The 14,235-nt window shown below is 45.5% G+C and overlaps 1 protein-coding gene across 1 annotated transcript in view; it reads right to left on the reverse strand.

The window, feature by feature from the left end:
• Nucleotides 1–14,235, reverse strand: part of LOC133107560 (seizure protein 6 homolog) — a 182,261-nt gene that overhangs the window by 70,622 nt on the left and 97,404 nt on the right. Inside the window, exons 2-3 of the mRNA XM_061216552.1 lie at nt 8,056–8,634; nt 5,271–5,404 (exon numbers count right to left, since the gene is read on the reverse strand). Of these exons, the coding sequence (XP_061072536.1) occupies nt 5,271–5,404; nt 8,056–8,634 (713 nt within the window). The remainder of the gene's footprint in view (nt 1–5,270; nt 5,405–8,055; nt 8,635–14,235) is intronic.

Consider the following 14,235-nt stretch of genomic DNA (forward strand, 5'->3'; position numbering starts at 1 on the left):
CAGAGAGCAGTTGTGTACATGCTTGTGCATCTGCCGTTGGCAGCTGATGAAAGAGGCCCGCTGGACCTGAGGCTGGGTGGGTGTATCTGTATCTCTGGCACCAGCGCCGGCTCTTACTGGACCGCGCAGAGGGTTACTTAATCCTGAGCAGTTGAGAGTATTGATCCAGAGTCAATAATCTGTACTACCCATGGCTTCGGAGAAGTGCTTATAGATCTCTCCCCAACCCACCCCCACCCACGCACGGACGCCTCTCTGTAACCGTAGGTTCCGTACACCATGTTCAAATCTCGCAGTCCTGCTGTGGCCCCTTTTAACGCTGCTTATCTCATTTCCATACCTCTTTAAAGACCTGAACTAACAATTTGATAATGCTACAGTTGTAAACTGTATGTTGTGCACAGTTCTATAACGCTACATACACTGTTTTTGCGACAGCAAAACGTGGGCTTCATCATCGTCATCCTCATCATCATCACCTTCATCTTCACTATGTCCTGGTAGAGGCCATAACAGGAAAACTATTTCAGTAATTGCGTGTATCCTTTCCAGGAAATCCAAGCGTGGCTCTCATCCTTTGCCTGTAGAGCTCAGCTGAGGGCTCCTCTCACCGTGAATGTTTTTTTTTCTCCTAATCTACAAAATGAGCAGGAAATGAGTGCTTGTAGAGTAGCAGCAATTAATTCTGGAGCACCTCCAAAATTGAGCAATTAAAAAAGACAACAAGAAATAATTAGTTCTCGTCCACAGCGACAGCAGCGATGTGAAATGTAAAATGAGATATTATATTATTATTATTATTATATATTATATTATAAGGGGAAGAGGTTTCCTGGGTGGAAGTCATCCTGGTGACTCGTATCATTTCCCTAGCAGTATTCATGCTGCCCGGACACCACCTCTCAACAGGAGGGAGATCTCACTGAACCATGAACAAAATAATGGATATTTTTCTCTTAGTCTGCTATTCTGCTCTATGCACCACCACCAAGGGTTCTACAAAGTTAAATATTTATATAGATAAACTCTTACAGAGTACATATGGTCCGTATTGGAGTGATATAAACTGTTAGAGCTGAATTAACACTGGATATTTCCTCCAGCTCTGGGCACCTCCAGCACATGGGCCGGGGTCTCCCTGCAGCAGGCAGTGGGGCAGTGGAGCAGTAATGGACACCAGCCTGGTTGATACACACTAGGATCTCTCGAGAGACTGACAGCTGGGATCTCTCAAGCCAACTCTGACAATCGGGATCTCTAAACAATTTGGCAAACTTGATTCCACATTTCAGTAAGATCTCTAGCTGTTGAATGTTAGGGTTGAAGTGAAAACCTAAAGCATGGTAGATCTTCAGGAACAGGGTTGGTCAGCCTTGCTCTGCTATTGAATGAGGTGTGCCGAGTTAGGATTGGAGTGAAAACCAACAGGACAGTAGATCTCCAGGAACAGGGTAGGGCAGTCCTGCTTTAAGCACATCACAGCATACTGTGTGCATGTGGCTGAAGTTACAACTTAAAAAACCTAACATTCAAACAGTAAAGTACTCCAAATAGAACTGTAACTCACACATCTACAGAGTGGGGTTGGAGACGGAGCCTGTTGTGTAATGTGCAGGAAAAGAAAAGCATCTACTGTGGCCATTTTGATTTTAATTGAAACTCTTTAAAAGGGTGCCAGCAAATAAAATATGCGTAGAAACATTGCTGCCTCCCAGTATTATAAACCACGGCCACCCCAGGATCCAGCGAGATGTCAGAAAACCATCCAAAGGTTCCCCGCGCTTCCCAGCAAGGCCAGGCCTACCCCCACTCCAGCCAACGGGGCATGAAGCCAGCAGAGCCGGGAGTCGTCTGGCATATGGTGGGGTTTCACGTGAGGTCATGTTCGAGCTAAACCCTCCCGATATACTGAAATCCCCAGAGAATAGCAGCCTCAATATCCCCCCCCCCCGTGACAGGCAACGAGCCTAACCGCAAATGCTGCGCTTCTGACAGCTTACCCATGAGCCTCTGGGTCCCTGAGCCATCAGAACACGTGACTCTCAGCATATCTTATGGTGTCACTTCAATTAACGTCAACCCTACGAGCAAAATTCCTGTCGGCATGCTTCATAAAGCCTTAGTTGGACCGTTTAAGAAAAGGGAAAAGGAATCGGAGAGGAACGCGGGCCAGTTGCCATAAACAACGCCTGGTAACAGTAGGCCGTAAAGCATCCCACAATGCGTCAGGCACCTTCACCACACCTGTGAATCAAACTCCTTCCTCTTTTTTCCCCCCTTGTCTGTGGGCCCTGAGGCAGGGGCGTCTTTAATTAAGTTAAGAGTCACCTGAGAGACATTTTAACAAGGAGGGCATTAAAGCGTGCCGTAAACAAACATAAAGAGCCGACAGATAATCCATAAGCCATTAATTAAGAGGTGGAGCTCGTCGGCTTACCCCGCTTAGAATAATTTAGGGATGAAGATGGAGGGAGAGGCGTTTCCATGGCGATTCCCGCCGCATGTTAACGAGCGGAGAGACATATTAGCACGACCACACCAGGGCCGGCACGGTAATGGCGGTAATAGCTACTGTACGGGGAGTTAATGTGGACGACCAAGGAGGAGAGCGCCTGAACACAATGAGGGTAAATACGTAACTACACACCTGGCAGTGACAGAACCCCCCTGCGGGGGGGACAGGTGTGGGGAGGGGGGGGTATAGGGGTGCAGTGGGGGGGGGGAGGACACAACAGGACAGCTGCTGCTCCAGGGTTTTTATTCTCATATCATATATTTTTCTTGTCCTCGGGGACTCATCCGTGATGGTGGTTTTCCAATTAAGATCCAGAACAGAGCAGGACTGCTCTCCCTGACGGCCGACGGAGGACGGCCCCGTCAGGTCTGTGTCCTTCACAGAATCAGTGTCATTGTGAGGGATGGGGGGAGGGGAGTTTCAGGCAGTGTGGTGTATCGGAGGTGGAGCTATGGGCTGGCTGGTGGTTTGTGATGTATCGGAGGTGGAGCTGTTTTGCAGATGTTTTGCTGCCAGTGGTCCTGGGGCACTATTTAAGATCAATGGCCCAATGAGTTCCAAAATTTACAATTAAAAATTGGCAGACAGTCTGGTTGCCTCAGCTAGGAAGCTGAGTCTTGGTAGTAGCCAAATTGTCCAGCAGGACAATGACTCCAAGCATACATCAAACTCCACACAGAAATGTAAAACCAACCATGTTCTGGCCATCTCAGTCTCCAGACTTAAATCCCATGAAAAACTTGTGGTCTGAACTGAAGAGGGGAGTATCCCAAGCATATCAATGATTCTGAAATGTTCTGCATGAAGGAATGGTCAAAAAATCAATCAGAAAGTGTTCTCTAACCTAATCACAAATTATAGGAAAAGGCTCATGACTGTCATCTTTGCCAGGGGTGTTTGCACAAAGTATTAAACCAAGCATGCCAATAATTGTGAAACCTGTTTTTCGGGGAATTTTTTTATTTTTATAAAAAAATATATAAGACTTTGGTTGATTCCTTTGAATCATTAATAAAGTGCACTACTTTGTTGGAAAATTAAGCGAAATAGTTATTATCATATGTCAATAACTGTATAATTTATTTAGTTTACAGCACTTTTTGCACATATTTATCAAGGATGCCAATAATTCTGGAGCCCACTGAAGAACGAGCCCAGAGTGCCAAATCCACTGTGCTGACCTCTAACCTTTGGCACACGTAAACACGCTGCTTCTACACTCCAGCCCATCTCCACACAATGTGCTCTTCCTGAGGAGATGAAAAAGTTGTGAAATAATTTTCCCCTGAACCGTGTTTTCTCCAGCGTTCCTGCAGTGTATTGATTGAGGCATAATTGTAAATGCTGGAGCCGAGAGAGATAACAAATTCCACGTTCCTTTCATAAAAATAAAGAAATACTGCCATGTCTGCAAGCGGGGCCTCTTCATGATGATTTCCCGTGGGGCCGGTAAAGAATGACTTTCCTCTCTGACAGAGCTTCACTGTCCGTCCTTTTTCTGGGTCAGCCCTGCTTTTACCTAAAAAGCCACACTTTCTTTCGCTGCTCAGACCTGTGTTTGAAAGGACGCGAGACCAGACCAAGAGCGACAAGCAAAAATAATACGGCTTTCAACAATATTGTGAAAAATGGATTTTTAACAGGATTTTCTTTGGAGGAAGCTCTCCGGACCATAATGCCTCAGTCAGAAACAGTTATTGGTGCACTGCACTGCACTGCACTGCAAACAGTGTCTGTATGCGTGCCTGTCTGGAAGGAAAGCTTCACCAAAAACATATTCAGCATCCAAACATCCCATTGCAACATCAACAGAGATAATGTTCACATGACCATACTTACGTCAATGCATCACGCATCAATTTCTGAATTACCGCTGGTCATGCTCAGTGAATGAATCTTAAGATAACTATCAGGAGTGGTGTGACAGGCAGTCTGTTTTCAGGGGAGCAAGTCATGAGAACATTTATGAAGTATTTGAGAAGAGTTATCAGAGGACGTATGAGACTGGTGCCCAGTAATCACAGACTGCCAGCCAATCACAGCCACAGAGAGCTGTTCCTCAGTCTACCAGCCAATCACAGCCCAGAGAGCTTTACCCCAACAGCTCAGCCAATCACAGCCAGAGAGCTGTCCCCCAATTGCTCAGCCAATCACAGCCCAGAGAGCTTTCCCCCAACAGCTCAGCCAATCACAGCCAGAGAACTGTCCCCCAGTTGCTCAGCCAATCACAGCCCAGAGAGCTTTCCCCCCAACAGCTCAGCCAATCACAGCCACAGAGAGCTGTCCCTCAGCCTACCAGTCAAACACAGCCACAGAAAGCTGTCCCTCAGCCTACCAGCCAATCACAGCCACAGGAAGCTGTCCCTCAGCCTACCAGCCAATCACAGCCACAGGAAGCTGTCCCTCAGCCTACCAGCCAATCATAGCCACAGATGATATCAGTTAAAGCAGGTAACAGATAGCAGATCACTTTTTTGTTGAAAATTCATGCATGAAAGGACATAAAGTCATAAAGTGCAGTTATATTGTGGCAGTTTTCCAGAGAATAATGTGGTATAGCACCTTCTAAGATACTGAATACTAAACCTAATACCAATTAAATGCAATTATTCAAGTCCCTCTGCTCTTGTACATTTTTTAGTGTTAATCTGACCAATATACACAGTAAGGTACAGTCAGCAGAGTGATGGATCCCTGGATATTAACACTAGCAGCAGTAGCAGAGTTAGCACTGCGAGTGTGAACACACACTGACCTGTATCTCCACCCCGTAGCCCATGTAGACGGTGACAGTGAAGGTGCAGTCCAGGTAGGGCTGGGACCAGGTGCCAGGGGCGGGAGGAGACTTGATGTAGCCCTCAGGGCCTGTAAGGTTCGTGCTGCAGGGAACTGCAAAGACAAAATACAAGTTCAGAGACATGTATCCCAGGTAATACAGGTAAGAATTAGCCTCCATGGATAACGAGAACATTTCACAGTTACAAAAATGTTACTAATGTGCACTTTCCCAGTCAAATAAACTAATAAATTACACAAAGTTTAATTAAACATACAACAGAGCGCCCCCCTCCAATCTCTGATGGTATACCCCCTCTACAATCCCATCTCTCTCCTCTCCCAATCTCTCAAGATTCAAGATTGAAATGTGCTTTATTTGCATTACAAGTGAACTTCTGCACTGACAATAACAACATGTAATAATAATAACAGCAACAATCCCCCCCCCCCCACACACACACACACACACAACACACACACACAGATTTAAAAAAACTGTAAAAAAACAAAAAACAGTAGCTTACTTCGGAAAGAGCGCATCTTCTTTGGTGAGGCTCACAAAATAAACAACTAACAATAACTGCGAGTTCAAGTTTACACCTGCAAACAGCATGGTATAGAAGTGGCATGGCAGGTGGCTGGTGCACTTCATTTATTTACGAGTTTTGTTTTTTGCCTCTCGTTTCATGTCAGAGGTTGACGTGAACTGTTTATCCCAGTTGGAAGGCGGTAATTCGGTAATTCCGATATGCTTGTAGAACCAGTTGACTAATCACCATGTTTTTAACAAACTAGCTAGCTCAGTAACATAGATACAGATACATGTAATAAAAATACATTAAAGAAAAGCTGCCTGCGAAGTAATAATGTAGCTACACATAATCTGTGCTTCACTTTTTACCCGTTGCATAGTCCATTTTCTGAACAAAATAAACAACGAACAATAACAGCGAGTTCAAGTTCAAGTTTATTATAAGAAAACATCAAGAAATAGAAGATGTTAAGTCCAAAATAAGTTTTAATACACGTTTTAATGTTTGCAAAGACAAGTTACAAAGTAACTAGCATACACAGTAATATAATGACAATATAATTTGATCATGTGTAGGCTACACAGCATTTTAAGTTCCTGTTCTCAGCCATCTCTTTAAATTGCCTGAAATTGCCGTGGTCCTTATAAGGTATTTTAGGGGCCTCATTTTTGATAAGCATAAGATTTGTGTGCATGCTTTTTGTTTACGATTGATATTTATCAACATACACACTGGATACTGTCAGGATTCAGAGCCAGGAACCCCATAGCGAGACCTCAGATGTGAAAGTCAAAGTCTATATTTAACTTTAACAAACAGGTACAATGCAGATCAGGCAGTTCGTAATTGATAGTCCAAGAAGCGGTCCAGTAGCCAGGCAAATCAAAACAACACAGGTAATCCAAAGAGTAGTTGAGGTCACAGGCAGATGGTCAAAAACAATAAGGCAGTCCAAACAGGCAGATAAACAGAATCAAAAACCAAATGTGCAAACCGGTAAATCAAAGGGAGCCCAAACTTGGTGTGTCGAATAAGAACAGAAGGATGATCCACAAAACAGAAGTCGGTAACAAAACGGATCGAAACACAGGAAGGCAGACAGGGAAACCGCTGGTGAGTATGGCAATAGCGCATGACAATCTGGCAACAAATAGACAAAACAGAGGGGTTTGAATACACAGACAACGAGGGGAAAATAACAATCAGGTGAGCGCAACAATCAGGAAGTGAGACACAGGTGAAATGAATGACAGGGAATTAATGAACGGTAGACTACGGCGAGCACAGAGGATAACAAGGTACAGAAACACTAAGGACTACAGATAACAGAAAACACAGGTCCTGACAGATATGAAAAAAGGTTGTGTCTCCTCCTGTTTGATAAATCCTGTGGAATTTGTTTGTTCGTTTCGGATCACACATACATTTGCACACGGAGTCACGAAAATACTGCTAAATGAGGCCCAATGAACACAAATGATCTTTAGCCCACACCCTCTTATATTATGGCAGTCAGAGATGTATCGGGCTGCTACCTCTACTGTGGAATCCTCCTCGCCTCTCTCTCTCTCTCTCTCTTCTCCTCTCTCTCTCTCTTCATGCCCCCTCCTTCTCTCCCTTCCTCTCTCTCACTCTGTCTCTCTCTTCCTCTCTCTCTCTTCCTCTCTCTCACTCTCTTTCTCTCTCTCTTCCCCTCTCTCACTCTCTTCCTCTCTCTCTCTCTCCCCCCTCTCAGTCTCTCTCTCTCTCTCTCCCTCCCCCTTCTCAGTCTCTCTCTCTCTCTTCCCCGCTCTCTCCTATTCCAGATCTCTCTGGGGAGTGGGAGCAGGTATTTGGGCTCCAGGGGGCTCAGGTGTGAAGGCCCGGCGCAGATCATTTTCTGCAGATCTCCTTCATCTTCTCCCCTTCATCTTCATCTCTCTCTCCACTTGGCCCGGCTCTTCCGCACGAGAGCCGCACAGACCCACAGGCCCGGGGGAGTGTATGATCTTTCTCTTCTTCTCTTTCTGTTTTTCTGAGAGGAGTTTAAGAGGAGCGTACAGGTCTGCCTCTCTCTCCGTCTCGCTCTCTCTCTCCCTTCCAGGTCATTCTGTCAGACGCTGCACTATAAATTGGGGATGTGCACTCCATCCCTAACAGAACCACTTCATCCTGCATTAATAAAATACTCATTCATTCATTCATTCATTCATTCATTCGGAGACAGTTTGGACAGGTGTATTGCTGTACCTGGGGTCTGTGTGGTGGTGATTATGGTCATTGTGGTTTTCTTATCTTCGTCTCCAGAGGATGATGATGTCATCGCTGTGACCTCACTGGCTAGTCCTGTGTTCCACTGCGCTCCCATTGGTTCTTGCATCTCCACGCCCCCTTCCCTCACCGTAGTCCTGATCGCGCCGCTGGTTGCCATGGCAACGGCCCCACCCTCAGCAGGCGGCTCCCCAGTGGAGGTGGTGTGGGCAGGGCCAGGTGTGGCAGTGGCACCCATTGGATGGAGCGTATCGCCCCTCCCACTGTCATTAGAGGCTGCACCATCTGGCAGCACAGAATGGGGGGGTTGCCTAGGGGGCGTGGCTGCTATGGTGCTGGTGATGTCAGAGGAGGTGGGCGTGTCCCTTTGGGGCAGGGGTGGGGCAGAAGTAGGAGCTGGTGTGGAATCCTGGTTTTTGGAGACAGGGTCGTAACTGTGGGAGAGGGCGGGGTGGAGGTTAGGCACATGGATGGGGGTCACCGTGGTAACCTTGTGCATCTCCACCTCTGTGTCCTGTGTAGGAGAGTCCTGCCTCTGTTCTGCATCCAGCTCCTCAGCTAGAGAGAGGGGGGGAGGAGACAGAAGGAGGAGAGAGAGAGGGATAAAGAGAGAGGGGGGAGGGGTGAGAGAGAGGAAGAGAGAGGTAGGAAAAGCGAGAGATTGTCAGTTATTGCTATAAATTGGGATCATTAATGTCAAAACATGCTGTCTGCTTCAGAACTGCACATGACAATTTTGTTTGTTACTCCTGAGAATTCCTCCACAAAGAGGATCTGAAAGCTTCTCATTTTCCCAGAGTTCAGAAGGCAGAGTATCTCTGTGTTAGAACGAGAGGGTGTGTTTGTTATGCACAACCCAAAGAGTACAGGATGCAGCCATTTTAACTCCACCGCTAATCCCTGTAGTAATGAGAGACAGTTGAGCACCTCACCAAATTAATAAAGGCCAACAGTCAAGGCACTAATACCACAATCGATGGATTCGTCTAAAAGTCTTGAAAGAGGCGTTTGGTGTATGAAAGATAAAGATAACCTGTTTCATCATAATTGCTAATCTACATACGCTCACTCCTCCCCTACCCCAATTAATAAAACTCAGCACTTAGCACCACACTGTGTTAATTAGAAGATATGATAACCGTGGAAAATAAATAACCTCCCCGCCTTCCCTCCAAACACACCTGTGGAGATTAAATCAGCGTCTCCGCAGGACGCAGAGCCGTGGAGGAAGCTTTGATCTCCCCTCCGTGCTTCATTTCCATCCTAACTGTACTCACAGCGTCTGCCTCAAACAGTGCAATATACCGCACCATTACGATGCTGCTCCACGACGAGCTTTTCCAGAACGCTGCTCAAATTATCAACCGTGCAAATAAAGAGGGAAATAAACCCTTCACTTTTTCTACCATGAAGGGTCCAAAACCAAAAACATTTCTCCCACATAACAGATATTCAGTTAACATTGTGTTTGAAAGAATCGAAACATTCCAAAATTCCGAATGACACAGAAACAGGGGGGAACTCGGAATGTCCATGAAGGATGCAGCCATTCGGCAGTCCTCTTCCACTGAGGCTGAGAATATTTCCTGAAATGAAACGGGCTCAGCTGAGAAGGGTGGACCACTGTGAGGGTGGTTTGGGGGTCGAATAAAAGCAACTTTTGGTACCCTGCTGAAAAAAATAGCTCAAGTTTTTTTGTTTTTTTTAACAGCTGGTAGCTGGTAGACCAGTTGAGACCAGCTCCCATCTCAACATGGATTAGCTGGTTGAGGAGTTCAGCTCCTATCTTGATATGGTTTGGCCCGCTCAAGTTTTCTTTGAAACAGCTGGTAGACCAGCTACCAGCTCAGACAAGCTCCCAGCACTGACCGGTTGACCAGCTGATACCGAGCTTGGCCGCTTAAGAATAGCTGGTCAAGCTGGTCTTTAACTGGTCAAACTGGCACAGCTGGACTTCACAGCAGGGAATCCCGCTCAGAAACACAGTGAGAGAGGGGCCTTCAGCGCTGTGGCTCCTCAGCTGGGGAAAGCAGGCTAAAAGGGAGACTTGTGCCTCTGAGATCCACCCTTGGGCCCTGAGAACAGGAATCACAAGTCCTCTCAACCACTTCAGAGGCTGTTTGAGCCTGAAGGGCGGCAGCTCAAACCAGCACGTCTCTACTTTCACCGCCTTCTCCGACACCCTCCTCTTTATTTTCCCCCTCTTTCTGTTTGGTTTGAGACACTCTCAGTGCGGAGAGAGGCAGTGCTGAACTGAAACCCTGGGAAAGGTGATGAAAACACTATTCCCCAAGCATAACAAGATGGATGCCCAGCTTTAATCTCTGTTACAGTGATATCACTGCTTTGCACAGTTGAGCTGTAGATGATTCATGCCAGAAAAAAAACACACTGTTTTCAGATCAGTGCAGCCTGATCTGCACTGCCAGAAGAGCTTTTTTGCTCAATATAACAGATCAATTGAATGAATTATTCTAAAACTGAAATAAATATTTTTAAGGCGCCATTATAAGACAGCAGCACAATAAAAAGCAAGCAAGAATTAATCATTATTTGTGCAACCCTTTAAACAAGCATCTGTGTGTGATTACAGCAGTTTATATATGTGCCCCCCACCCCCATTTCAATATTTGAGAAAAATTTACAAAATGTCAAATAAAAATAGTCATGTTTTTTATTTTGTTGCATATCCATTGCATACCATGACTTCCTGATGTCTATGACCTATCAACATCACCAGAGTCTCGATATCTTATTGCCAGCTGGTCCTACAAGCGATACTATTACTCTGTGCATCTGTGGATCCCTATGGGAATTGGAGGGTGGGACTAGATTCAGCTGTAATTTATGCTGATACAGTATGGAATGGCTAAATGGCTTTAACACATGAAGGGTCTGAGGTATCAAACCAGCCTCAAACAACCCGACTGCTACTAGATATACAGTGGATACTTCAAGGGTTGTTTCTCCTGAATAATTCGTTCATTGAGTTCAACAGGAAAATGAGCCAGGAGAAAGGCCCCTCCTAGTATCTACAGCATATCTGGCAGCAGCATGATGGTTTGAGCCTGGTTTGATACCTCGGACCCTTGATGAGTTAAAGCCATTTAGCCAACAAAAGTATTCTGTACTGTTTTGGCGTAATTTACAGCTAAATCTGGTCACACCCCCCATTTCCCATAGAGATCCATTCAAATGCAAAGAGATTTTTGCATCACTTGTACAACAACCTGAAAAAATTATATCCAGACTCTGGTGATGTTGATATGTCACAGACTTCAGGAAGTCATGGCATTTAAAGGATATAAAACCAAATACAAAACATCATTATTTTATTTGACATTTTGTTAATTTGTCTCCCACATTCAGATGCAGGGCTATGCATAAAAAGTACTGTAATTATTACATGGTGAAACCAATATCTACAAAAATACCCTTTAATAGATGCTGAGTATCTGCACTTTGACCACATATGAATTGTTTGAGTAAACACAGAGAAAAGAAAACATTAATAGTAAAAAGCAGAAAAGGGAAAAAAAAGGGAAAGGGGAAGGTGTGTCCAAACTATTAACTGGTACTATATGTCCACTTATTAAAAATGATCCTTCATTATTCACTGATATTTTCTTCCGGTCAATGAATGTCAAACTCCGACTGAATGCACAGACGTGAATGTTGACTGTGATGCATGTTCCCCCACACACACCAGTGAACATGTGTGCCCACACACACACACACACACCACTGAACATTTCCCCCCGCACCCACACATACCAGAGAACATGTGCCCACACACCCACAAACACCAATGAACATGCTCCCAGCTTAGCTCAGAGGCCTTCTGCTGGAGAGCACACACACTCCTCACATACCCACAGACACACACAAATCACACACCTATCACATACCCACACACACACACACTAGTGAACATGTACATGTACCCACACATACACATTCTCCCTCACATCCACACATACAAATACACACACACACATACATACATGCATGCACACATACATACGCATGCACACCCACACAAGCACAATTGCAGCACTAGTGTGTTTGTACTTGATCAAGATTAACTGGCTGGGCACTGTTCAGTTGCTATGGGAGACTGGGGCCTCATTATGCCAGAAGAAGTGGACAGAGCTGCCATGCAATCGTGCACTATGGGTGACTCATTCATTTCATTGTGTTTTTAATGGAGAGCAACATTCATTCTTTAGTTCAAACAGGGCAGTGATTGGCCACTCTCGTAGCTCCAAAGGGGATATGGAGTTAATGATGCCCCAATCGCCACTCATTACTGCTCAAACAATGCAGCTTTCCTGACACCCTTTTCTTTATCGAGAGAATAAGTGAAGCACTATTGGGGTCAGCCACTGATTTCATAGACCCACCCAGACAGTCATCTCTGTTTATCTAACCCTCATATTTTGTTTTTGACCACTTTTATGCTTGCCATCAAATTGTCCCCAACAAATGCCAAATTATTGCAAAAGAATCATTTTGACACTGTGTGTCACCTTTTTATTGTCTCCCAAATGACTAGCCTTTTATTCATAAATATGAAAATCTGTGAGAAACATCTCATTTTAGAGCCTGAGCTACAGGAAGTGAAAGTTCTGACATTTTATACAGTTACAAAGGGTCAAAATAAGCCCATACAACAGATGCAGAGTTGGTACAGCACTTCTGAAAACATAGCATGATGTGTATTGCATGTTTACGGTTTACTTTTAAGATTTTAAAAAAAGGTTAACTGATTTTTAAGAGATGTCAAACACTGAATGATGTCAAATTGACCCCAAACATAAGAGGAGGGTTAAAATTCTACAGTTGAATCTGAAACGAGCGCATTTATCAGCCAATGGAAGGCCTGTGCTGTGATGATGCATTTAAGTACAGAAGAAGAAAGGAGAGGAGATAAGAGATAGGACAGGAGGAGCATAGGGCTTCAGTCCTCGGTGAGCTCTCCACTCCAGGGGAACATTTTCACTGGTGTGTGTGTGTGTGTGTGTGGGGTACATGTTCACTGGTGTGTGTGTGTATCTGTGAGTAAGTGTGTGTGCATGTGTGTCATGCATCACAGAAACAGATCCACATTGGAAATGAGGAATATGTGTGTGATGTTCCCTTAACAGAGAGCACATCACAGCCCTGTAACCCCTCCCCCAGGCACGACTCCTCCCCAAAGGGCACGCCCCCTTCTGTGGTGAATCGTCAACTTGAATTACAACCACAAACAAAAACAAACCACAGACAAATGACTGAATAAATAAAAGCTCTCTGTCAGGCCCGGCTGAGATATGCGAGGAAGCTCAGGCTCATAACTGCTCTCTGGATGAATGAGCACATTTTAGAAAGAGGCAGCGCAGGCATCCAGACTGGGGAATAATGGAGGGTAAATATGGCTGCTCTCACCACATTCTCATTCAGCTGCCGAGTCCTCATTTCCTCTGAGCAGTCTGGACCGTAATGGGCAGTTTGGAGGGTGATGTTATCATACCACCCCCACTCACTCTCCGCCCGCCCCACCCCACCCCAGCCATGTCAGAGGAGAGTGGAGCCCAGCCCCCTGGAAAAGCCACCGTCACCATAGCGCAGCGCTGCTCAACTGTCTGCAGGAGTCTGCTTCAGCCGTGCGCTACACCACCCCATTTCACTAATTACCCTATTGTCTGAACCAAGCAGGTAAAGTAACTACCGAAATCACGTGGTGCAGCGGACGGTCGGAGGGCATCCCTGCAGACACTGTGCCCCGGGGACGCGGAGGCTGTAGGGCCGCCGTAGATACTGCCGTACGGAAGCTGGGGGGCAGACCGGTGAGTACCTCTGATGTTGAGTGTGGCCAGAACAGGAGATAAGAATTATCCCTCCCTTACTGTCAGTGTTTGATTAGGTGTGTGTGTGGGGTGTGCTCCATCATGGGTCTACAGCCCTGCTCCCTGATGGATCTCCACACCTTTTAATTTCCACCAACCATGTCGGACCCCACAAACATGGTAACATAACATAACTTAAGGTAATGGTGAGAACAGGACATTCAGCCCAGCAATGCTCGCCTTATCCTACCTAAGTGTACCGACTCCCTAAAAGCAAAATAGATCTAACACCATATCAAGCCTGGTCTTGAAAAGGTATAGAGGTAAGGTA

This window comes from Conger conger, chromosome 13 (assembly GCF_963514075.1).
Source record: "Conger conger chromosome 13, fConCon1.1, whole genome shotgun sequence".
Taxonomy (NCBI): Eukaryota; Metazoa; Chordata; class Actinopteri; order Anguilliformes; family Congridae; genus Conger; species Conger conger.